The 23,720-nt window shown below is 40.3% G+C and overlaps 1 protein-coding gene across 1 annotated transcript in view; it reads left to right on the forward strand.

The window, feature by feature from the left end:
* MAPK1 (mitogen-activated protein kinase 1) overlaps positions 1–23,720 on the forward strand; it is a 75,458-nt gene that overhangs the window by 25,268 nt on the left and 26,470 nt on the right. The window contains exons 2-4 of the mRNA XM_053927713.1: positions 8,570–8,752; positions 10,948–11,137; positions 21,247–21,363. Of these exons, the coding sequence (XP_053783688.1) occupies positions 8,570–8,752; positions 10,948–11,137; positions 21,247–21,363 (490 nt within the window). The remainder of the gene's footprint in view (positions 1–8,569; positions 8,753–10,947; positions 11,138–21,246; positions 21,364–23,720) is intronic.

Here is a 23,720-nt window from a genome sequence, read left to right on the forward strand (position 1 = left end):
ATTTATAGAGAGAGGGGAAAGGGAAGGGGGAGAGAGGGAGAAGGGAGGAGAGAGAGAGAAAGAGAAGGAGAGAGAGAGAAACATTGATGTGTGAGAGCTACATCAATCGGCCTGCAACCCAGGCATGTGCCCTGACCGGGAATTGAAACATCTACCTTTTGGTGTGCAGGCCAGCACTCAATCCCCTGAGCCACACCAGCCAGGGTGATTTTTTAATTTTTTTAAAATATTTTATTTATTTTCAGAGAGAGGGAACGAGAGGGAGGGAAATGTTGATGTACAAGAGAAACATCAATTGGTTGCCTCTCAGCACAGCCCTAGCTAGGGACCCTGCCTGCAACCCAGGCGTGTGCCCTTGATGGGAATCAAACCTGTGACCTTTTGGTTTGCGGGCCTGCGCTCAATCCACTGAGCCACACTAGTCAGGGTGAGGCATTGTTACATACAGTAAAATAACACCTTTTCTATGTGCACAGTTCAATGAACCTTGGCAAATGTACATACTTGTGTAACTGCTACCACAATGAAGATACAAATGTTACATAATGCCAGAAAGTTCTCTTGTGTCCCTTTGCATTCAGTCTTCACCTCAGGTAACCATGGATCAGCTGTCACTGTAGATCAGCTTCAACTTCTCTAAAATTTTATACAAATGGAATTAAAAAGTCTATACTCGTTTTATGTCTGGCTTCTTTCACTTACCATAGGAGTTTTTCAAAATCATCCTTGTTACATATATCAGTAGCTATTTTCCTTTCTGTTGCTGAGTGCTCTTCATTGTATTGTTGGCACAGTTTGTTTACCCTTCCCTTGTGGATGGGTATTTGGGTTGTTCCGAGTTTGTGGCTATTATGAATAAAGCTCCTACAAACATTTGTATGCAAGTCTCTGTAGATAATGTATTTTCATTTCTTGAGTAGATACTTAGGAGTGGAATTGCCAGGTTATGTGGTAAGTTTATACCCTATCAGACACTGCCAAACTTTTCCATAGCAGTTCTGCTGTTTTGCAGTTCCCACTGTGGAGTATGTGAGTTCAAGCTTTTCTACATCCTTGGCAGTAGGTGTGGTCAGTCTTTTTTATTCTAACTGTTCTCTAATGGGTATGTGGTTTTAATTAGCATTTCCCTTATGACTCACTGGTCCTCTTTTCATGTGTTTATTATCTCACAGAAGTGTCTGTAATCTTTGGCTTATTTTAAATACTGTGTTATCTCCTTATTTTGAAGGTTGTAAGAGTTTTCTTTATATATTCTAAATACGAGTCCTACATATTGCAATTTTTCTGCAGTCCACACAGCTCATTTTCAGCCTCGATGGCATTTTCTGGCCTGTTCGTCTGCCTCATTCACAAGATCCTGCTCAGCACCTTTCAATTATTTTACTGAGAGTGCTGGTTCCTAGTGCCCTTTGGCATGAGCTGTTAGGTGTCCTGCAGTGGGTGGCATGGTTTGACACAGTAAACTGACCTGCTTAAACTGCCAGTTACGTGCTTGTTGCTTAGTCTAAGCCACTGCCATCTCTCACTATTGCAATACTTCAGATGGTTTCCTTTTTTTACTTTTTCCTTTTTATAGTTTATTCTTCATATCACAGCTGGAGAGATTATTTAAAAATATAAGTGGGCACTTCTAGTGCCCAGCTTAAAGTGGAAGTGCACTTAAGAGAAATCTTAAATTCTTAGTACAACTGCCAGGTTACTGCCTATTTCTTCAGCCTCATCCTGAGCCATTCTCTCTCTGCTTGGTCCACTTCAGCCACAAAGGCCTTCTTTTGAGTCCACAAAGACTCAGGCTTAACTCCTCCCTGCTCGATAGAATACTTACCTTCTCTGCCATCCCTCCACCTGGCTAATTTCTGCCCATCCTTCAGGTCTCTGTTTTAAATGACATTTCCTTAGAGAGGAAAAGCCTTCCCTAAGTCCCTAATTAAAACAAGTTCTCTGGTTATCCATGATTACATTGATTACATAATTTGCATTGTTTCTTAGCATCCATTATACTTTATATATTTGTAATAGATACTATGTTTCTTTGTATTTTCCCATGTTATATAAAGTTTAAGAGCAGTAAGCTTTGTATTTTTATACTGTTATATTTATAGCACCCAATACAATGTAGATGATTAATAAATACTTGATAAATAAAATTGATTTTAACATTTAAATGTTTTTAAAGTCATTCAGTATTGCCTCCTTCAAGATCCCAAACTGACATTTCTTTCTCTTGAATACAAACTTCTGTACTAGTTTTCTGTCTGCCATTTCCACTGAATCTGTAAAATGACTAATAACAAAAGTTCTTTTTTTTAATTGATTATGCTGTTACAGTTGTCCTGATTTTTCCTCCTTAGCCCCCTTCCACCCAGCATCCCCCACTCCCTCGGACAATCCCCCCCTCACCCCCCACTGTTCATGTCCATGGGTCATGCATAAAAGTTCTTTGGCTTCTCCATTTCCTATACTGATGTCAGAAGCACAGGGCCTTCATTTCCTCCATCTGAATCATCCACAGGCATCCTTAGATCACTAAATCGGGAAGTTCAAGACTGTCCTTGTTGTCCCCAGCCCCTCATCTCCATTTGTACCTCCCAAATCTAGGCTTGCCCCTAATGTTTGCAAGGACTGGATCAAGACTACAGTGGAGCCCCACAAACATATACATCAAACTAAGAAACATTAAATATATATTCTCCCTTCCTACTGTGACCAGTAAACCTTAAAGACCAAGAAGGTCAGGTTCAAATAGAAAATTTTTGGCCTATTTAGTTTGTTGCCAGCAGTTGAAGGAGAGCAAGCCTCTAGCATAGCCCTCTTCTCTTCCCAGCCCCAGTGATCCCCATCCTGAGCTTGAACTTGTGTACATACACCCGGCCTGATATTTCAGGTGCAGTACACACCTGCAAATGCTGCCCCTTGTGCACACACTGGAGGAGCATTCTGCTCTCAGCAGAGCCACTGTGCAGGAGACACAGGGTTGGAAGCAGACTCAGGAGACGGGGATTCTGGAGCTCCTGGTTTTCCTCTTCCTTGGACCTCATAAACCTTACGAGAAGGAGCTTGGCCAGATGAAGGCCAGTTGTTCCCATAATATTCTGCTCATTTTCTTTCTTTCCTTTTTTTTTAATCCTCACTCGAGAATATATTTACTGGTTTTTAGAGAGAGGGGAAGGAGGGGCAGAGAGAGAGAGAAAAACATTGATCAGTTGCATAGCTGCCATATGCACCATGACCAGGGATTAAACCCACAGCCTTTTGGTGTATGGGATGTCACTCCAACCAACTGAGCAACCTGGCTAGGGCTGTTCTGCTCATTTTCCTCTCCCGTGTTAGCTCTTGCCTTTCTTCGAAGCCTTGCTCCTCTTGAAAGCCTGCTCATCCTTCATGATGTGGTTTCTATAGGCCTCATCTTTTAATCCTATCCTTAAAACCCTTATTTGGACTTAATCTACCCAGTTTATCCTTGTGTTTCAGATGTGCTTTACTATGATAAAGGCAGTTTCTGAAGAGTGGGATCATTATTTGTTTTTGCCACCAGTCCTAACATGAAGTCTCACAAATGGGAAGTGCTTGACAAGTGAGGTTTGAGTCCACCACAACTCTGGCATCACTCGCATGCTGTTGTGGTAACCCTATCAAAACAGGAAATGGAGTTAATTTAGCATGACTTGTTCATAATTGACTCATTCTGGTTCCTCTTTCTTCATAAGTGATCGCAGAACATCTGTTAAATAATCTACTGCAGAATTGTGTGGGCTTCTACTTCCACATTTACTGGTCAAATACATTTCTGGAATCTCTCTGTTCCCAACCACCCAGGCCCAGGAATAAACCGCACATCCAAGGAACCCTGGTTCCTTTTTTAACTGCTCTCTGAAAAAGTCATTGAAATACTTTAAATACATGCAGTCTCTTCTATACATATACTGTTTAATATGTTTGACATACATTCACATGAAACTGTTGACACAGTCAAGACAGTGAACATTCTCATCACCTCTGAAAGTTACTAGTTTCCATTTACCTAGTCCCTCCCTCCCACCAGCCGTAGGCAACCCTACCAATTTGCTTTCTGTCCCCATCGATTAGTTTGCGTTTTATATGAATGGAAGTACTTTGCTTTTGGTCTGGCTTCCCTCGGTATAATTATTTTAGGGTTCATCTGTGTTGTTTATTCTGTTTTGTTGACAAATAGTAGGAATCTGTTTTGATAATTGAGTGTAATGTCCTTGACTCCTTCCAATTCCCCTCAATTTATGGGTCTCAGTATAGAATTCACCTGGGACTTGAGGCTGCATATATGTAAGGTGACTGGGTGATCTCAATAGCTTAAGCTCGTCGAAGGGCAGAGCATTGTTTATAACCTTTCTATCCTGTCAGAATAGTCCTCAGTACATAGAAGGTACTAACCCAGTGCTGGGTAAGTTTCCCCCTTTATATCAGGTGTGTGTATGTGTCTATTTTAAATAATATACCAGTTCCACCTTGAAGGATTATTCTCTCAGTTAGGAATGAGATTAAGATATTTTGTACCTTTACCCAATAATCTTTATTTTTCTAATATTTTTGTATTGGTCATAAACTCTAAAATAATTGTTTTCTCCTTTAAAGGGTATCCCAGTAGTCCACTAGTATTTATATTCCTTTGTTTCTTTTTCTAATTAAAAACATTTAAATATATCTTAAAAGACACTGACATGGCTCCTTAATCCAAAACAATGTAGCCCTCTGACTGGTGTGGCTCAGTGGGTTGGGCGTCATCCCTCAATCTAAAAGGTTGCTGGTTGGATTCCAGGTCACCAGTTGGGAGGCGTGCAAGCAGCAGCTGATCAATGTTTCTCTTCCTCTCTCTCACCCTCCCTTCCCCTCTCTCTAAAAATAAGTAAATAAGATCTTTTTTAAAAAGCAATATAAAGAGGAATACAATGAAATGTTTTCCTCCCCTATCTGTCCCACTCTAGCCTGGTATTCTGTCCTTCCCTCCATCACCACTCATATTACTTCCTTTTGTAACTTTCTAGACTTCCTTTATATAAACACAAGCAAATGTTAATATATATTTTATTTTCATTCCTTATTAGAAGAAAGATAGAGTAGTATCTACTGCTAAACCTTGCTGCTTTTTTCCATTGAATAGTTCTTGAAGGGCTATTCATGGCATTCCTTTTTTTTTTTTTTAGTTGCATAGTACTCCACTGTGTGGATACCCACTTCCTTTTGATAGATCTCTTCCTAAATTAAGTGTTTTATTTTGATATAATTGTAGAGTCACATGCAGTTGTGAGAAATAATACAGAGATACCTCAGTTTCCCCCATTGGTAACATTTTGCATAATTATAGTATAATGTCATAGCTGAGAGATTGACACTGGTAAGTTTTGCAGAGCTCATTCATATGTCACTAGTTTTATAAGCACTTATTTGATGTGTGTTTAGTTGTGTGCAGTTTTATCATGTACATAAGTTCATGAAACCACTACCATTCTTTTTTGACCTCTATTGAAATGTTTAATTTCTCCCTTAAAACTTTAAAAATTTTTTGGTGTTAAAAAAAAAAAGATGTAATGTGAAATTTACCATTTTAACCATTTAAGAGAATACAGTTGAGTAGTTCTCAGTATATTAATATTATTGTGTGACAGATTTGTAGAACTTTTCCATCTTGAGAGACTGAAACTGTACCCTTGGCAGATAACTCTAGGGTTAGTAACTGGATGTCCTTCTGGTATAGTCTAGGTGCCCTTTAAACCACCATTTATTCATTGTACATCAGGGCAGGCAAGTATGCGCATAGGCCCTTTAGTGATTCCTCCCTATTGAAGGCCAGTGCTTTGGGAATGTGGTTCCCGTGGTGCCATGTGTCCATCTCTCCTGCCTGTTTCTGTATGGTCTCTCTCTCTGGTCCGTTGTACAGAAGCTGTTCAATCTGCCCTCATTTCTTCTTCAGGGATCATTGATCTGTTTGTAAGCGTGAATATGATGTGTTTGTGGGAAGAGGTGAGTTCAGGGTCTTCCCATGCTGCCATTTTGGACTGGAAGTCTTTTTTTTTTATTTACAGTGATTATTCACATTACAGGGATGAGTCAGGAAAATCTTCATTCTCCTAACCTTGAACAGTTTATTTAACCTTGAATTTTTATTTTTGAAAAGAGCAAGTCCATCAGCTAAAAGAAAAATGTGATTATCTAAAATTAATCCACCCAAAGACAGTGTAGTCACAGATTGGATTTAGGTCCCAAACTGCAACCATAGATTGTTTCCAGGGCTCACATTTAAAGCAAAAAACGGTAGCATGGCAAAAGTTGGGAGAAGGGAGATAAGCAGATTAACTTCTCAGAGAAAAAAAAAGAAAATGGGGTTGGTAACATCAGAGTAGCTTTAAAACAAATGCTGCATTGTCCTGACCTGTGTGGCTCAGCCAGTTGGGCGTTGTCCCACAAAGCAAAAGGTCACTGGTTTGATTCCTGGTCAGAGCACATGCCTGGGTTGCAGTTCTGTCCCCTGGTTGGGGCACATAGAAAGGCAACAGATGGATGTTTCTCTCTTCCTTTTCCCTCTTTAAAACAGTATTAAGAGACACCAAATAATCTATTGTAAAAGAGATACCAATAAAATATATTTGCCAAGTATCAGAATGATAAAAATATAAAACAAAACTGAGAAATTCAAGGAGAAATGAGCAAATACGGAGTTATTGGGGAAGAGTATAAACTCTTTGTGGCCATTTCTGCAGCAGATAGTGTGAACCAAAAAATGAGCAAAATGGAGTAGTAGAACCGCCAAAATCAGACCCAGCTCCATTGATAGGGTCACACCTTCTTTTCAAGTAGGAACCAATGAGAATAATCTCATGCCTTCTCACTTAAAACAGGTTTTTAATTTTATCACTGAGTGTTGATACAGTTGAAGGAGTAAGCTGACCATAAACCCCTGCCCCCAACAGTCTTTTAAGATCCATCCCTCCCTCCCGTCCGTCCTTCCTTCCTTCCTTCCTTCCTTCCTTCCTTCCTTCCATTCATTTATAGAGAGAGGGGAAGAGGGAGAGAAACATCCATGTGAGAGAGAAACATCAGTCAGTTGCACGCCCCCAAACGAGGACATGGCCCTCAGCACAGGCTTATGCCCTGACCAGAACTGAACTGATGACCTTTCACTTTGCGGGACAATACCCAACCCACTGAGGCACACCAGTCAGGGCCACCTGGCCAGTCTTGTTCTTGAAAGCAAATTTATGGTCATGGCCATGTCTAATTACCATGTCTCGGTAAAACCAGAATTTTATAGTGTTGAGTTTAAACCAGTCTTTTACAACTCTTTTAACCAATGTTCCCTTTTGTTGAACTCATGCTGTCTGATTTGAATTACCCCAAAAGAGTTTAATTTCTGAAATTATTTATTCCCAATATTGAATAAGCTTGTTTAACATATCCTTTTGCCTGCCTACCTGCGAATCAGTGGTTAAGATTTGAGTAATGATTCTTGTATTTAAGGAAATGCATTTCATTTTAAAGTACTGGGGTTATCCATGTTCACTATATTAATGGATATTAACTATATTGTGGGAGAATTGAAACCGAATAAGATGAGGTCCCTCCTATAGCATAGTTTGTGATAGTCAAATACATCAAATAATTTTCAGAATAAGTAGACTGATCAATATCATTAAAGAAGCATAAACTAAAAGTAAACTTATTTTACTGTTTTATCCTTCTAGTACTTACCCTGAGGAAACAAGAAGTAATGTCTTAATTGCCTGTCAGTGTTATTTCATTGCTTCCATTAATGGGCCAGATGTTAATATTTATTAATACAAAAAGCATCAATAGAATACTGATCATAAAGATAGAAGTAACATTCAAGATTCAAATTTATCATAAAATTAAAGATACAGAATAATTATTATTGTTCCTGCTTGGATTTCTATTATATCAGATCTTAATGACAGCTTGGAAAGAACTGGGCCTTTGTTGGGGCTGTGAAAGTATTTTTTGAAGAATACATTACAGTTTTTGTTATAAGACTACCCAGACATCTTGCTTAAATTTCTTCAGGGGGGTTGGGAGGAGAGAAAGTCGTGTCATTTTGCAAGTAAGACAAACAGTTGATAACAAGCATTCAAGGTGTGTCCTCTTGGGTCCATTTTTGTTAGGGATGAAGATATGATTGATCGTCATTTGAATGTTTCTCCTGAGTCAGGGGAATCCAATACAACAGTAGAAAGTTGTTTTGGAGGCAGAAATGATTATTCTTACTAGAATGCAGCTATTGTTAAAAACAGTAGAAAAACATTTTTGTGTGTGTGTGGCATAAATCCGTGTTGCTGGGTTTATTAAAATGGGCAGTCACAGTTACCAGGGCCAGGCCCTCTGCTGCATTGTTCCAGCTGCATCTTCCCCAGCCTGAGGCCTTTTTGTGGATAATGTACATGCTGCCTTCACATGTAGTACACAAGTATTTAACCAGAGTGCCAATAAACACTTAATACTTTACCAGTTTGTATTCTTTCTACCAAGATAATTCTGAGGACTGTTTTTAATATAATCTCTTCCCTCCTCCTTTTTCTTTTTTTAGCTCTGCTTATGATAATGTCAACAAAGTTCGAGTAGCTATCAAGAAAATCAGTCCTTTTGAGCACCAGACCTACTGCCAGAGAACCCTGAGGGAGATAAAAATCTTACTGCGCTTCAGACACGAGAACATCATTGGTATCAATGATATCATTCGAGCGCCAACCATTGAGCAAATGAAAGATGTGTATCCTTTGCATGCAGCGGACTCCACTGCTTGGTCACCTTGTTGACTAAATGTAATTGGAAGTGTTAATGGACTGACCAGAGGAAAGGAGAAGTATATAAAGCACGTTTAAGGGGAAATTGTAATATGTTTGCCATTTATTGTCATACTCACATTATGTAAATTTTTTCTCTGATATAAAGCACATTTAAGGGGAAATTGTAATATGTTTGCCATTTATTGTCATACTCGCATTATGTAAATTTTTTCTCTGATTCATTTTATCAGTTCTAACTATTTTTAGTGTCTTTTTAATAAATCCAGTGTTCTTTCTTGTCAATTTCAGCAAAGATTTCCTTTAAGTGTAGTAATGCCATTTCCAGTCATGCTTTTTCTCCATTCAAGATACAGTTTGTTTTTATGGTGAAAAGGAAAAGAAAGAACCGTACACTAAGAAGGAGAAGGAGAGGGTATAAGAAAGAGAGAGTACCCTGGATATCACCTGACCAAATCCAGGCTGTTCTAGTCTTGGACAAAGTCATTAGAGAGATGGGGGAAAGGAGGGAGAGAAACATCATTGTGTGGTTGCCTCTTGTGTGCCCCCTATTGGGGACCTGACCTGCAACCCAGGCAGGTGTCCTGACTGGGAATTGATCTGGCCACCCTTTGGTTCATAGGCTGGCGCCCAATCCACTGAGCCACACCAGCCAGGGCCAACTTTCTCATCTTTAAAATTAAGGTACTATCCCTCATGATCTTTAAGGTGACTCACCTCTAAATTATGTTACTAATCATGACTAATGTTTAGAAATCTGGACTAAGCAGGTCCAGAGGATGCAGCCTGGGTGAAGACTACACTTGAAAGATAAGGATACTAAATATACTGAAGAGGATCTGCCAGGAAAAAGTTAAATTTTGGTTAGTGCAGTATTCCTACCAGTTCGCTTAATTTGCATTCTGCCTCTCCAGGGAGAGGTAGTTCACTATCTCTAGGCAGCCCTTTCCATTTTTAAATACATCTGTCACTAAGTTGTAGTGATATTTTAAGTGAAATGCCGCCTGCCCCTGCCCCTACCACCTGTTGTCCTGCTTTACTTTTTAAAAATCAAATCTTGATTTAGATGACAAGTTTTCAGGTCAGTTTCAGTTGAATCCATACCGTGTTTCATCTACCATGAATATAGAGGAGACATACAATGATATTAACACAAATGAATACAAGAAATTTAAAAGCTTTGCTAATGAAATAATACTACGGTGAAGTTAAAAGCTAAAGGCTTTTATAATTTAATATCTGTAAGAAAGGAGCTAGCCATAGCTAAAATTCTAGATGCTTAGATAACATGGCAAGAAAGCAAGAGGAGCAAAACTAGCACAAGATCCTTATTGTATGACTTCCTTGTAGTTATTTATTTAAGATCTTAACATTAATTGAAGAGTCAAGCAGATACACTGAGGGTTGAATTTAATAGCAATGTGTTTTAGGCCTGTATTTCTAAAACTTTTATAGTTGATTTTTAAAAAATATTTTATTTGTTTATTTTTAGAGGGAGGGGAAAGGAGGGAGAAAGAGAGGGAGAGAAACATCAGTTGGCTATCTCTCACTCGCCCCCCTGCTGGAGACCTGGCCCGAAACCCAGGCATGTGCCCTGACTGGGTTTCAAACTGGTGACCTTTTGGTTTGTGGACTGGCACTCAGTCCACTGAGCCACACCAGCCAGGGCTTATGGTTGATTTTTAAGAAGACAATAACAAGAAGGGAGGAGGAGGTAAAAGAATAGTGACATTACAAGTTGTTGCTGGGCCAAAGAAAGGAGGGAAGGGAGTATGTGATACTTGCTGGTACCACCCTCGCCCAGTCTCTCTCCTGCAAAGCCTTGGAGGGGCTTTTTGATGGTAGACCACATGGAGAACAGAAAGGTTGGGGTTTCAAGATTGGCCATTGTTTTCATAACAGCCTGTTTCAGGTCATCGTCTAGGCCAGCAATGGGTCATATCAAGCAGGCATAATGCCTGTTTGTCTCACAGGACCTGATAAGGAGTTAACTACTTCAGATTCCTTCCATAAAGAAATACCAAGTTTTCATCAGTTTCTCATTTCCCTCATGGTCCTCATGATGTAAGAATGAACCATTTGGGGAGGGGGTTCATTTGTTTTCTGTGCGTTACTAAGTGTGAACAGCTATTTGGTGTGCTTCCTTAACCTGTCCAAACAGATATATAGTACAGGACCTCATGGAAACAGATCTCTACAAGCTCTTGAAGACACAACACCTCAGCAACGACCATATCTGCTATTTTCTTTACCAGATCCTCAGAGGGTTGAAATACATCCATTCAGCAAACGTACTGCACCGTGACCTCAAACCTTCCAACCTGCTGCTCAATACCACCTGCGATCTCAAGGTCAGCCAGGTTATTTACTTTTAGGGTGATTTCTATTGAAAAAACTTGTAGTGGCGCATATTTAGATTTATCGTTACTCATATTAAAATTATACCAGAAATACATGAAAACACTTTTATTGCAAAAAAAAATACTGCAAGTAAAGAGTACTAGTTCTCTTCTTCTCCATCATATTGCTTCCTCCTCTTCAGAGGTAACCACTATAACAAATTGGTGTATTTTCTTCCAAACCTTTTCTGTGCTATTACATAATGTGTACTTTATACTTATATATAAATATAGAATCATGTGCATTACATGTAAGTTAAAACAATCATCTCTCTCATTGGTGACCTTTTTCTTCAATACATTTTAGAAAAAGAACACTCAAAAAACCTCAGTGACTTAATACCCAAATAAGGCATTCCCAGTAAACAGGTAGAACTACCGAAGTCTTCGATAAGATGAAAGGATGTGCACTTCAAGAAGACCTAGCTATACTCACCAGCCCCCCTGGGCTCCTTGCTGGTGGCAGTTGGGGCAGGCATGAACCTTTTCCCCAGGCAGCTGGTGTCAGGCCTGAGTCCTGGCTGTGTGCTTCAGAACCAGCAGCTGTGTAGCGGGCTCAGGACATTACAACATGTGAGAGCTGTTGGCACAGCTACTATTCAGCCAGGTGGAGTTAGGTGGGACCATGGGCCCTTCTTCCCCTGACCTGCCAGCGGCCCACCAGGTGGCGCTGCTACACCTGAGCTAAAGTGAGCGCCTCATGCTGAATTTGTCCTAGGCCAAGCTGCACCTGCACACGGCACAGCTGCTGGCTGTCAGTGGTTTGCATGCTGCGCCCATGGCTGCTGTGGGCTTCATGGACTGGACGTGCACCTTCCAGGAGCACAAGCTGGGCCGCATGCAAGTAGACCCAGCCAAGTACCCTTGCCTCGAGGCCATCAGGCTTTTCATACTCAATGCCTGTGACCTCTCTGGATCCAGTGCATGTGGAGAGCCTGCAGGAGAAGGTGCAGGTAGCCCTCAGTAGCTGTCCCAGCCCAGTACCTCCAGCACCTGTTTCTGTAGCTTTCCACCCTGCACACTGCCCTAGTCTCTCTCATCTCCCCTTGTTCTTTATGTGCCTGGTGGGCAGGATGCCCATCACATCACTGATCCAAAACAGGCTGCCTTTGGAAGAAAGAACGTCAACTGGCCCTATAGCTCAGACCAGTGACTGGACAGGACACCCAGAGCACTGCAGCTTGGTCTGCAGAACTCAAGGGGCACGGCTGCTTGGGCCTCAGGGGGGATTCCCCAGATGAAGGACCACAGCCTCTCTCCTCAGACTCCTGTTTTTTTTAATGGAATGCTTGTCTTTTCTGGTTTTTAAATGATCATGAAACCAAAAAGTAACTGGTCATCCAGGCTCCCTGCCTTGTCCTTCCCAGAAGCACTGGCCAAGATGGTAGAGACTGAGGTTTTAATCCTTGGACAGTCTTGTCCCTTAGTGCCCCAGGAGCTCCTGGGAAGGTAGGGTTGGCTTCCTTGGTGTGATGGACAGAGGCCTGGTATCTGGACTGCAGGGGCAGCCACAGCTGGGAAAGAGTTGAGTGTGCCAGATGGCTCCTGGATATGCAATTCACATTGGACACTACATAATGAACAAATCAAGGCCATTAATAAAGGTGTTTCCTACTGGCAAAAAAAGAGAGAAAACAAGAAGAAGAAAAATAGAAAGATATCCCATGTTCATAGATTGGAAGACTTAGTATTGTTAAAATGGTAGTACTCCCAAATTGGTCTACAGATTTAATGCAGTCCCTATTAAAGCCCCACGTGGCTTTTTTATAGAAATGGACAGGCTGTTCCTGAAATGCATGTGGAAATTCAAGAGACCCAGAATAGTCAAAAACAATCTTACAAAAGACTAAAGTTAGAGGACACTTCCTGATTTCAAACTTACTACAAAGCTATAGTAATCGAGGCTGTGATGTTGGCATAAGAGTAGGCTTATAGGTCAGTGGAATAGAATTGAGAGTCATTAAATCCATGTGTTTATGATAACTGATTTTCAATACAAATGCCAAGATCATTCATTATTCTTGACCATTTGTTGAAAACACTATTTATTTCATAGTCTTTTAAACAAATGGTCCTAGAACAATTGGATAGCCATACACAGAAGAATGAGATTGGGTCCCCCCTCACGTCATGTGCAAAAATTAACTCAAAATGGATTAAAGACCTAAATTTAAGAGCTAAAACCAGAATGCACTTAGAAAATACAGAAGTAAATCTTTGCAGTCTCGTGTTAGGCAGAGCTGCTCAGACATGACACCAAATGCACAAGCCACAGGAGAGAGAAAACTGGATTTCATTAAGATTAGGGACTTGTGCCACAAAGTAAACCATCAAAAAAGTGAAAAGAAAACCCACAGAATGAGAGGAAATGTTTATAAACCAAATATCTGACAAGGCATATCTGAACTATGTAAAAAACTTGTACAACTCAACAATTAAAAGATAAATAACCCAATTTAAAAATGGGAAAAAGTATGAGTAGACATCTCTCTAAAGATGCTACACAAATATCCAGTAAGTACATTAGTCAGTAGGGAAATGCAAGTAAAAACCACAATGAGATACCACTCCATACAAAGTAGGACAGCTGTAATCAAAAAGTCAAGTGATAAATATTGGTGAGGATTTCATTCCTATGTGTATACCTAAGTGACATGAAACATGACCACACAAAAAATATACAAATATTTATAGTAGTAAAGGTAGAAACAGTTCAAATGTCCAAATGATGATGGAAAAGTAAAATGCGATAGACTCATACAATGGAATAAAAAGGAATGAAGTACCGATACATGCCACAACACAGTTGAGTCTTGCAACATATGTAAATGAAAGGAACCAATCATAATAGACCGCATGTTGTATATTTCCATTTATAGGAAATGTCTAGAACAGAAAAATCTATAGAGACAGAGAGGTTAGTAGTTGCCTGGGACTAGTGCAATAGAAAGGGACTGCTAATGAATACCAGGTTTCTTTGTGCAGTTATAAAAATGCTCTAAAATTGGATGGTGGTAATGGTTGTATAACCTTGTGATTATAATCCAGAATCATTGAATTGCATATTTTAAATGGGTAGGTTGTAATAAAACTGTTTAAAAAGTACATATAGATGTATAGCAATGGTAATTTCTTGTACTTCAGTTCAACAGACATTTCCTGTGAAAAGTTTTATAAGGTGTACCTGGCAAGGGAGATGAATGTCTGTCCCAGAAAGACGAAACAATATATGATTGTAATGATATCTGCTATAACTGAAATAGTGAAAAGAATGGTATACAAACAAATGCACGTAAGAGAGGTAGGTTGGTTTTAGCTGGGGCTATGAGAGGCATCAGGAAGAAAGTGGTATTCCTTTAAAGATGGACATGCTTTTAGTAAACCAGTGGTAGGTTGGGCATAGGGTATTGTAGATAGAAGGGACAACAGAAATAAAAGAAAGAAGAGTAAGGGACCTAGTGCATAAACACTTGAGACCTGTTCTGTGTGGCTGCAGCTTTGTGTGAGTAATACAGAGTCATTGACACTAAGCTAGAGAGGTTGGTTGGTAGTAAATCATGGAGAGCCTTCTGTAACTATAAAAAAGACATTGGGTTCTGTCATCAGGTGGTCAACTTACTTGCAGTCACTGAAAGTTTAAAACAGGATGGCTGACATCCATGCGGTGTTGTGGAAGGCACTTCCCTCATCAGAAACTGTTGGGTTGACTCCATCACCTTTGAGGAGTCTTCCGAGTTAGTTTCTTGTGCTTCTCACGTGGTATGTAACCAGATCCTTTCCCTTGGGTCTGTGCAGTTAAAAGCCAGGTGGGCACAAAAGGAATGAACCTTCTTTAAGGAATGGCCATACTTTGTTGGCTCCTGGTGATTTTTTTAAAAAACTACAGTGGATATTTTTATGTCTGCTAGTGCTTTTTGTTTGTTTCTTTCTTTCTTATCACAACCCTATTATGGCAGATTGCTTCTGTTTGTTTTTGGAGAAACATGCTTAATCAATATTGTAAGTATGTAATATTTCTGGGAAAAAAGCGGCTTTTACTTTTGCTTGAAAGTGCTCATCCTTAACAAGACAGACAGAACCACTTGTCTCTTCACTGTTTGTGGACTGGTCTTCCCTGCGGCCATTTTATTCACTACTCCATCTGCGTAATCCAAGCATTGTTTCCAAAACCCACTTTAACACAGAGACTCAAAAACACAATAGAATGTTTTAAATATTTACAGCAATAGAATTCACCCACATTTAAAAAAGGTAAATACGGGCAGTGCTTCATTTACATTGCGTGAGTACTCAGGGGAGAATCTCATTCCAAAGATGAGTATGGTTATGTCACTAAGTCACTGATTTGTTGTAGTGTGTGTCCAAAAAGCAGGTCACAGTATGGCGGCAGTTCAGGTACATACATGAGGGATGGCAGAGCACCGATGAGAAGTCTCCCGCTTGCGCTCTGGAGTCACTGCACACCCATCACATCCTCAGTACCTTGGGGTGATCTTGCTGCTTGTCCCACAGGCCTCTCTGTGTTTAGGAAGTTTATGGCCTTACTTCTTGTTAGGAATTTTCAAATAGGTAATTTTACCATTTCTTCCTTTTCCCATTGGCTTCTGTATTACTACAGTGTTTCCTACTCTTGAGCCCTTAAGATACCACCTTTCAATACCTTAGACTTTTGGCTGTACCAGTCAAGGCCAACAGCAATAAGGTTTCTTTTTGGTTTCCATAAACACGCTTGCACTTGTTATCTGAAGGCCTGAGACCCAGCAGATGTTGGCCTCTTGGGACCCCTCTGGGACCTTCTCTTATAGACTTTCTCTTTATTTCTCAGGGCCACAGAAATAAGGGATATAAACTCTAATTGGAGATTTAATTGGCTGGCATATTTTTAGTGGAGCTATCGGGGGGGGGGGTATGGTTTCTAGACTGTGTCCTTACTGTTTACTAGACTGAACCCATAGAAGTCCTGGGGTGCCAGGGTCACAGAACATGTGGTTCTAGGTATGCCTGGGAAAGAGGACTCTGAAAATTTGAATTTATACAGACCTAAAAGTAGTCAACTGGAGTGCTATAGGTTATTTTATGTTCCTTATATTATATCCTAGTTGTTTTATCTTCTTTCATAAGAAATTACAATAAATAGTATTGCTTTTTTTATTTTGTAGTCTTAAAAGTTTTCTGGTTAATGCCATATAAATTTGGTTAAACTTCTGTATTGTAATGTTAAGGGAACTTTTGTTTTAAAAAATCAAACGAGCTTTCCACTGATGACCACATGTGGAGCTGTGAAATCTTTTAAAGGTCTAAACTCATATTTTCCTCTTTATTTTTTAAATTCTAATTAATAAATTTTTGTATATTTATTTTATTCACATTTTTTGTTGTTCAAGTACAGTTGTCTCCACTTCCGCCCACCACACCCCCCCATCCCCTAAATTTTGAGAACCTACTGATCTCTCTGCCCTGTACTAGGTGTGGGGTATACGAACAACACATGATACCACTTACATCAACTCACTGTTGTAAAAATTGATAACTAAAGGGAAAGAATTAAACATTTTTCCTGTCTTTCTAGTAAAATCTGTGTATCGGGATAAACAAATTGCTCTTGTTGATAAAAAGAGCTGCTCTTTATTTTTCTTTCTTTTTAAAAAATTTTTTATTTATTTTTAGAGAGGGAGGGAGAAAGAAAGAGAGAGAAACATCGATGTAAGGGAAAGAAAGAGAGAAACATTGTTGTTCTGCTTATTTATGCATCCATTGGCTGATCCTTGCACACGCCCCGACCAGGGATCAAACCTGTAACCTTGGTGTATCAAGATGACGTTCTAACCAACTGAGCTACCCAGCCAGGGCAGCTCTTCCTTAAAAAGAATGTCAGTTAATAAATGCAGAAGGAGTCATGAAATTAGAAAATTATCATTTTGCAACCTCCAATGAAATAATTGATTTGTGCAGTACAATCCATGGACCCTGTTAGCCCTGCTCGGACTAGTCCCCTGGGTCGGCGGCCACGCCTCCCCACATGGACTTCCTCTTCACCTCACACCTAGACCGGGTCTTGATCTGGAGCCTACTCTCAACTGTACTTGGATGCCACATACCCCACTGGGCTGCTGTGGTTCTCCCCACTGCACAGAGACCCTTAGGTTACATGATCCCATCTAATAGCTTCTAGACTAGATTTCCTGGAAGGAGAGAATGAGGAAGAGCAACTGTACCCTTAGTTTTAACTCTAAAGAAACAGATGTATTACAGCATTTAAACTGATAGGTGCAGTTGTCTTTCCTGGGAAGGAATGCTACTAATTCCAAATTTTAATTTTTTTTCTTCCTTAATATTGCCACTTTGAATAATGTAATTTTATTAACATGATTATTGTCATATTTTAGACTGGTAACATCTACCCTGATTATTTTTAAGAGCTTATCAGTACTTCGATATTGTGAAAATATAGTAAATCCTAACTTAACATCATTGATAGGTTCTTCAACTTTATGCAAAATGGCATAAAGCAACCTGTTTTACATAGGCTAATTGATACAAGCAAAAGTTGAGTTTCTTATCGACATTATAACAAAACCCCAATGGATGAAATGATGTTATTCAAGGACCTACTGATCTAGAATGTCTGCCAGTTAATTCATACCAGTTGTCATGCTTCCTAAAACATCTAAAGTACGGCATTTGTTCACCAAATGTTGAGTGTTCACTATGTATAGGACACTTAGGAATAAAAAGTAAGTTATGTATTGCCTTTTTCTAGCAACTTACATTCCAGCTTGGGAGAAAGGGATATGCACAAGCATCACAGATTGTGGTTGTGCACTTAGACGTAATAAACATCTCTGTTTTCCAAACTAGTCTCCGCTTTCCGAGCCGCTTTCTATACTCTGGTCCGTCTTTGTTGACATGCTTCTCTTTTTCTCAGGTTCGTTCCCCAGAGACCAAGGATTTAAAACATCCTGCAGTTGCACTGGACTAACTATATTACAATTATGTTTTATGCACATTAGAATCTGGAGTAGCATCAAAGTATGGGATGGCCAAGTATGATGGAGGCCAGCAGTACTTTTGTGAGTCAGTAGAAATTAGAAGCTCGGTATTAAAGGAAAAAAAATTTGTCTTCAGTATATGAAACCTCTTTTAAAGCTCTAGGAGTGAATTTGACTACAAGGAGGGAAGAAGAAAGTGGAAAGAATCTTTGGAAATAACTACATTCGTGGAACAGTTGGAAGAACAGCAGGAAGTGAAGTGCGAGAAGCAGAAGTGTGGGTTGAGGAGCTGATCTAAACAGTGATGATACTGGGAGTGCCAGGAGGAGGGGGCCCTAGAAAGGATCCTCTGTGGCTTTTGGTAACTTTATTTTTATAAAGAACAGTTTAGTCGCAACTACGTATTACCATCATTATTGCTATTGCCCTTTTTTTATATCATATTGATAATGGTGTTACAGGTTGTCCTGATTTTCCCCCCTCACCCTCTTCCACCCAGCACCCTACACTCTCTCAGGCAGTCCCCCCACCATTGGACATGGAAATGTTCATGTCCATGGCTCATGCATGTGAGTTCTTTGGCTTCTCCATTTCCTATACTGTACTTTACATCCCCACGGCTATTCTATAACTACCTATTTGTACTTCCTGATCCCCTCACCTCTTTACCCATTCTCCCCTGTGCCCCTCCCATCTGGCAACCATCAAAACGGTCTATATCCGTGATTCTGTCTCTTGTTTGCTTAGTTTGTTTTTTAGATTCAGTTGTTGGTAGATAAGTATTTTTGCCATAATATTGATCCTAGTTTTGATCTTCTTTTTCTAAAATAAGTCCCTTTTAACATTTCATATAGTAATGGTTTGGTGATGATGAACTCCTTTAGTTTTTTCTTGCCTGGGAAGTTCTTTATCTGCCCATCGATTCTAAATGATAGCTCTTCTGGGTAGAGCAACCTTGGCTGTAGGTCCCTGCTTTTCATGACTTTGAATATTTCTTGCCGATCCCTTCTCTGCAAAATTTCTTTTGAGAAATCAGCCGACAGTCTTATGGGAACTCCCCTGTGGGGAACTAACTTCTTTTCTCTTGCTGCTTTTTAGATTTTCTCTCTATCTTTCTCTATCTCTTTCTCTTGACCTTTAGTATTTTAATTACAATGTGTCTTGTAGTGGGCCTGTTTGCATCTATCTTGTTTGGGACTCTCTTTGCTTCCTGGACTTGCTTGTGTATTTCCTTTACCAAATTAGGGAAGATTTCTTTCGTTACTTTTTCAAATACATTTCCAATTTCTTGCTCTTTCTCTTCTTCTGGCACCCCAGTGATGCAAATGTTGGACGTCTTGGAGTTGTCCCAGAGGCTGCTTATACTATCCTCATTTTTTTTTTTTTGGATCCTTTTTTTCTTCTTGTTATTCTGATTGGTTGATTTTTTTCTTCCTTATGTTCCATATCACTGATTTGATTCTCAGCTTCATCCATTCTGCTGTTGTTTCCCTGTAAATTGTTCTTTATTTCAATTAGTGTATCCTTCATTTCTGACTGGATCTTGTTTATGCTGCTGAGGTCCTCACTAAGTTCCTTGAGTGTCCTTGAAACCAGTGTTTTGAACTCTGCATCTGATAGATTGCTTATCTCCATTTCGTTAAGCTCTTCTTTGTAGTTTTGATCTGTTCTTTCATTTGGGCCATGTTTCTTTGTCCCCTCATTTAGCACCCTCCTTGTGTTTGTTTCCGTGTACAAACACGGGTAGAGCTGCTTGCTTTGACTCTGTGTCTTGGTAGTGTGGCCTGATGTAGTAGGTGTCCTGTAGGGTCCAGTGTCATAGCATCCCCTATCACCCAAGCCAGGTACTTGAGGTGCCGCCCTTTGTGTCAACTAAGTACACCCTCCTCTTATAGTTGAGCTTTGGTTACTGTTGGCAGATGAATGGGAGGGATTTAGCCAGGCCAGTTAACTGTATGGATTGGCTGTGACCACTGACCACCAACCTCTGCCCTCAGTGGAAGATCGTCTGTGAAAGGGGCAGGGTTGTGGTGCTCCTACATGGTCCATAGCTGGCTACTGGGTGAGCTGGCCCTGGGGTTTCCCTGGTGGTTCAGGGCAAGGTCAGCCCCGACCTATGTTTTGCCCAGGGCACCCTGCCTAAAGCAATCTGAGATGACTGCTACTTGTGCTGTGTTTGGAGATTCCCAGGCAATGTCAGGCTGTGAATCTCAGCGTCCTGCTGCCAGTGGTGGGACTGGGGCTCACTGAGGCCAGCTGTTGCTTGTTTGATAGGATTGAGGAAGTTGTGAAGCATGAGCCAAGACCAGCCATTCATACGGAAAAGCAGCTTGGGTGGTCCTGTTAGTTGGGTGGGGCAGAGTCTCTGGGGAACACACAGGCAGGTCAAATAGTGTTAGCCAGATTGATGGAGTGTCGGATATGGCACCAGCTTGCTGGCTCTATGGGGGAAAGGATTTTAGAAATGGAACAATGGCCTCTGCTTGCCTTGATGCCAGACACATCAGTCCCTCTCTGTGTACCACTGGTGCCTTTCAAGCTGCTACCCTTGTGCTAGAGCTCAGAGGGTATGAGTCTGACTAGGTGAGTCCAAGTGTGGGTTTTTAAGAGGAACTACTTGGGGCTCCAGCAGTTTCTTCCACCAACTTAATCCCAGCTGACTCTTGCAGCCAAAAGTTGTGTGGACTTATCTTCCTGGCACTGGAATGTTCGGCTGGGGGGCCTCGTGTGGGTCTGGGACTCCTCACTCCTGAGATATCGCTCCCACGTTTTTGTTGACCACAGGTGTGTATGGGACCAGCCAGTTCCGTGTCTGTGCCCCTCCTACCAGTTTGGACGGATGTGTTTCATTAATGCCACAGGTGCCAGACTTCCATTCAGCTCGATTTCTGATGGTTCTGAATGATGAATGATGTATATTTTAGTTGTAATTTTGATTTGGTTGTGCAAAGAGGCAACCATGTCTGCCTATGCTGCCATCTTGACTGGAGGTCTTGTGTTTTTTATTCTTAGGATGTTTTAATAAATTGGTTAGAATCTCTAAGACATACTTTTTTTTTCTTCTTCCCTTAGATATGTGATTTTGGCTTGGCCCGCGTTGCAGATCCAGACCATGATCACACAGGTTTCCTGACGGAGTATGTAGCTACCCGTTGGTACAGGGCTCCAGAAATTATGTTGAATTCCAAGGTAAGGAGCAAGTTTACATAAAAATAAAACCAGGAAGCAAAAGACCCTCAGACATGTGCCACAGTAGGCTTCCCTCTCAGTGAGCCTGTTCCACTTGGGTTTAGTATGGCCTGTTTGGCCAGAACCATGGTCATAATTTCCTTGTCATAATTTCCTGTTCAGCATTGAGCTCTGGGCCCTGGCTTTTGGCCTCTGCACCTCAGCTGGAGTAGTGCTGACATGTTCAGCATGGGAGGGTGTGCCTGTCTCCTTGGTCACCGTTACAATAAATGGTCTTTGCCTTTGGCCACCTCTGCTGAGGTTTTACCTGTGGCAACTTTTACACCTGCTGCTGCCACTGCTGGGTGCAGGCTGAGTTGGTGTTAACCTCTAACAGAGGTTATCCAATAGTGTGTCTTTCTGTGAACATGGACTAGGGCTGTTCCATAAAAGTCAGATTTATCTCATGATAAGAATGTCTCCAGCAAAATTATAATTTGGAGAAAACGTAGGTATGGAAAGAATAGAAATGCTATGGATTGTTCCAAAATTATATGATAATCTTACTTCCAAATGACATGTTCATCTGATCTCCACGTGGCAGTGAAGAGTGCATGTAGTTTGTAGGCAGACTCTTCTAATGAGGTTTGAATCTTAGGTAAAATAATTGAATAAATGTATAAAAGCAAGAAAAAGTGAAGTATGGTATCTTAGTATAGTATGGTATAGTATGCTTATGAAACAAATGGCAAGTATTGAGGACTTCTTTGGAGATTGAGATTCAGTATTTTTAATGTATAATTTGCAAATAGTATATGAATAATAATAAACTTGGAAAACTTAAGTAGGCCTGACACACTTCCTGTATCTAATATCTCAAAATTATGAGATTCTTGAACTTAATTTTATTTTCCATAATGTAACATTAAGAAACATGGAAAAAAATCATGGACAACATTGTGGTGATTGCTTGGGGGAGGGGGTATAAAGGAGCTCAATGGTAATGGGAAAAAAGATAATGAAGGTTATATTTTAAGAAAGAGCCCTGACTGGTATGGCTCATTGGACTGAGTGCCCACCTGTGAGCCCAGGGGTCACTGGTTCGATTCCCAGTCTAGGGTGCATGCCTGGTTTGCAGGCCAGGTCCCTAGTAGGGGGTGTGCGAGAGGCAACCACACAATGATGTTTCTCCCCTTTTCTTTCTTTCTTTCTCTCTTTCTTTTCTTTCTTTCTTTCTCCCTCCCTTCCCATTTCTAAAAATAAATAAATAAGATTGTTTTTTTAAAAAAGAGAGAAACATGAAGAAAAGCAATAAAAACAGACATTGGATCTCGTGTCTCAGATCCAGGAACCATAAATTGTATTCTCTTCCTTCATCCATTACGAGTAATACAATAGAAGAGTTTGGGATGAACATTACATTGCTTTTGTGAGGGAATGAATTTGTTTAAAGCAGTTATTCTTGATACCATACATTTATTCCGTTCAGTTTTAAAAGTAAAAGTCCATTAAATTGAATTATAAAGAAGGATTTGATATAACATGTTTTAAAGAAGAAAAAACTATGTGATTCTCTTATAATTTTGTATTACAAATAATCCTACATACCGGGTTCTCTATTTGGAGTGGCCACGTGACAGCCTTTCCATGCACGTGTTTGGTGCCTGCTGGTTATAAAGGAGAGCTGTCAGTATGCTTTTTATACTCGTAGCTTCATGGTCTTACAGCCTCCATCCCAGCTTGAGATGCCTCCACTTTCTTCATTTCTCAGTCACCATGTAGGGGGCAGTAGACAGGGAGGGTGGCTTCTGTTCTGCGAGATGCCCGACTAGGTCTCTCTCCTCCTTGCAGAGTCAACTATAGTGAAATTATTTTTTATTTGCAGCCTGAGAATCTTTACTTCTACCAATATATTCACACTTTTATTTTTTATTAATTTAGAACATTCTCAAACCTGTAGAAGAATTGAGAGTACAGTGAACACCCATAGACCAACAACCTAACTTAGGTTCACCAGCTGTTAACATTTTACTACTCCCTTCTCCTCTCTCTTCTCTTATGTCAAACCCTCTGACATTTCACCAACATAAACTGACACTTTATTCCTAGACTCTTGGGGCCATACTAATGTTTCTTAAAAGGACGGGTGCTTCCCCCCATAGCCACAATACCCTTAGTATACCTAAGACAATCAGCATTAATTTAGTGACATCCCAGTTGTGTGTGTGTGGCTCCCCATCCCCAGTGATAAAAGAGTTCTTTACACTTTTTGTTTTTCGTCCATGATTTAATCAAGTTTCATGCATTGTGCTCGGTCTAGAACCCTCTCCCCCCCTTTCCGTCTTCATGACAGTCCGATACTTTGCAGAGTACAGATG

The sequence above is a fragment of the Desmodus rotundus genome, chromosome 7, assembly GCF_022682495.2.
Source record: "Desmodus rotundus isolate HL8 chromosome 7, HLdesRot8A.1, whole genome shotgun sequence".
NCBI lineage: Eukaryota > Metazoa > Chordata > Mammalia > Chiroptera > Phyllostomidae > Desmodus > Desmodus rotundus.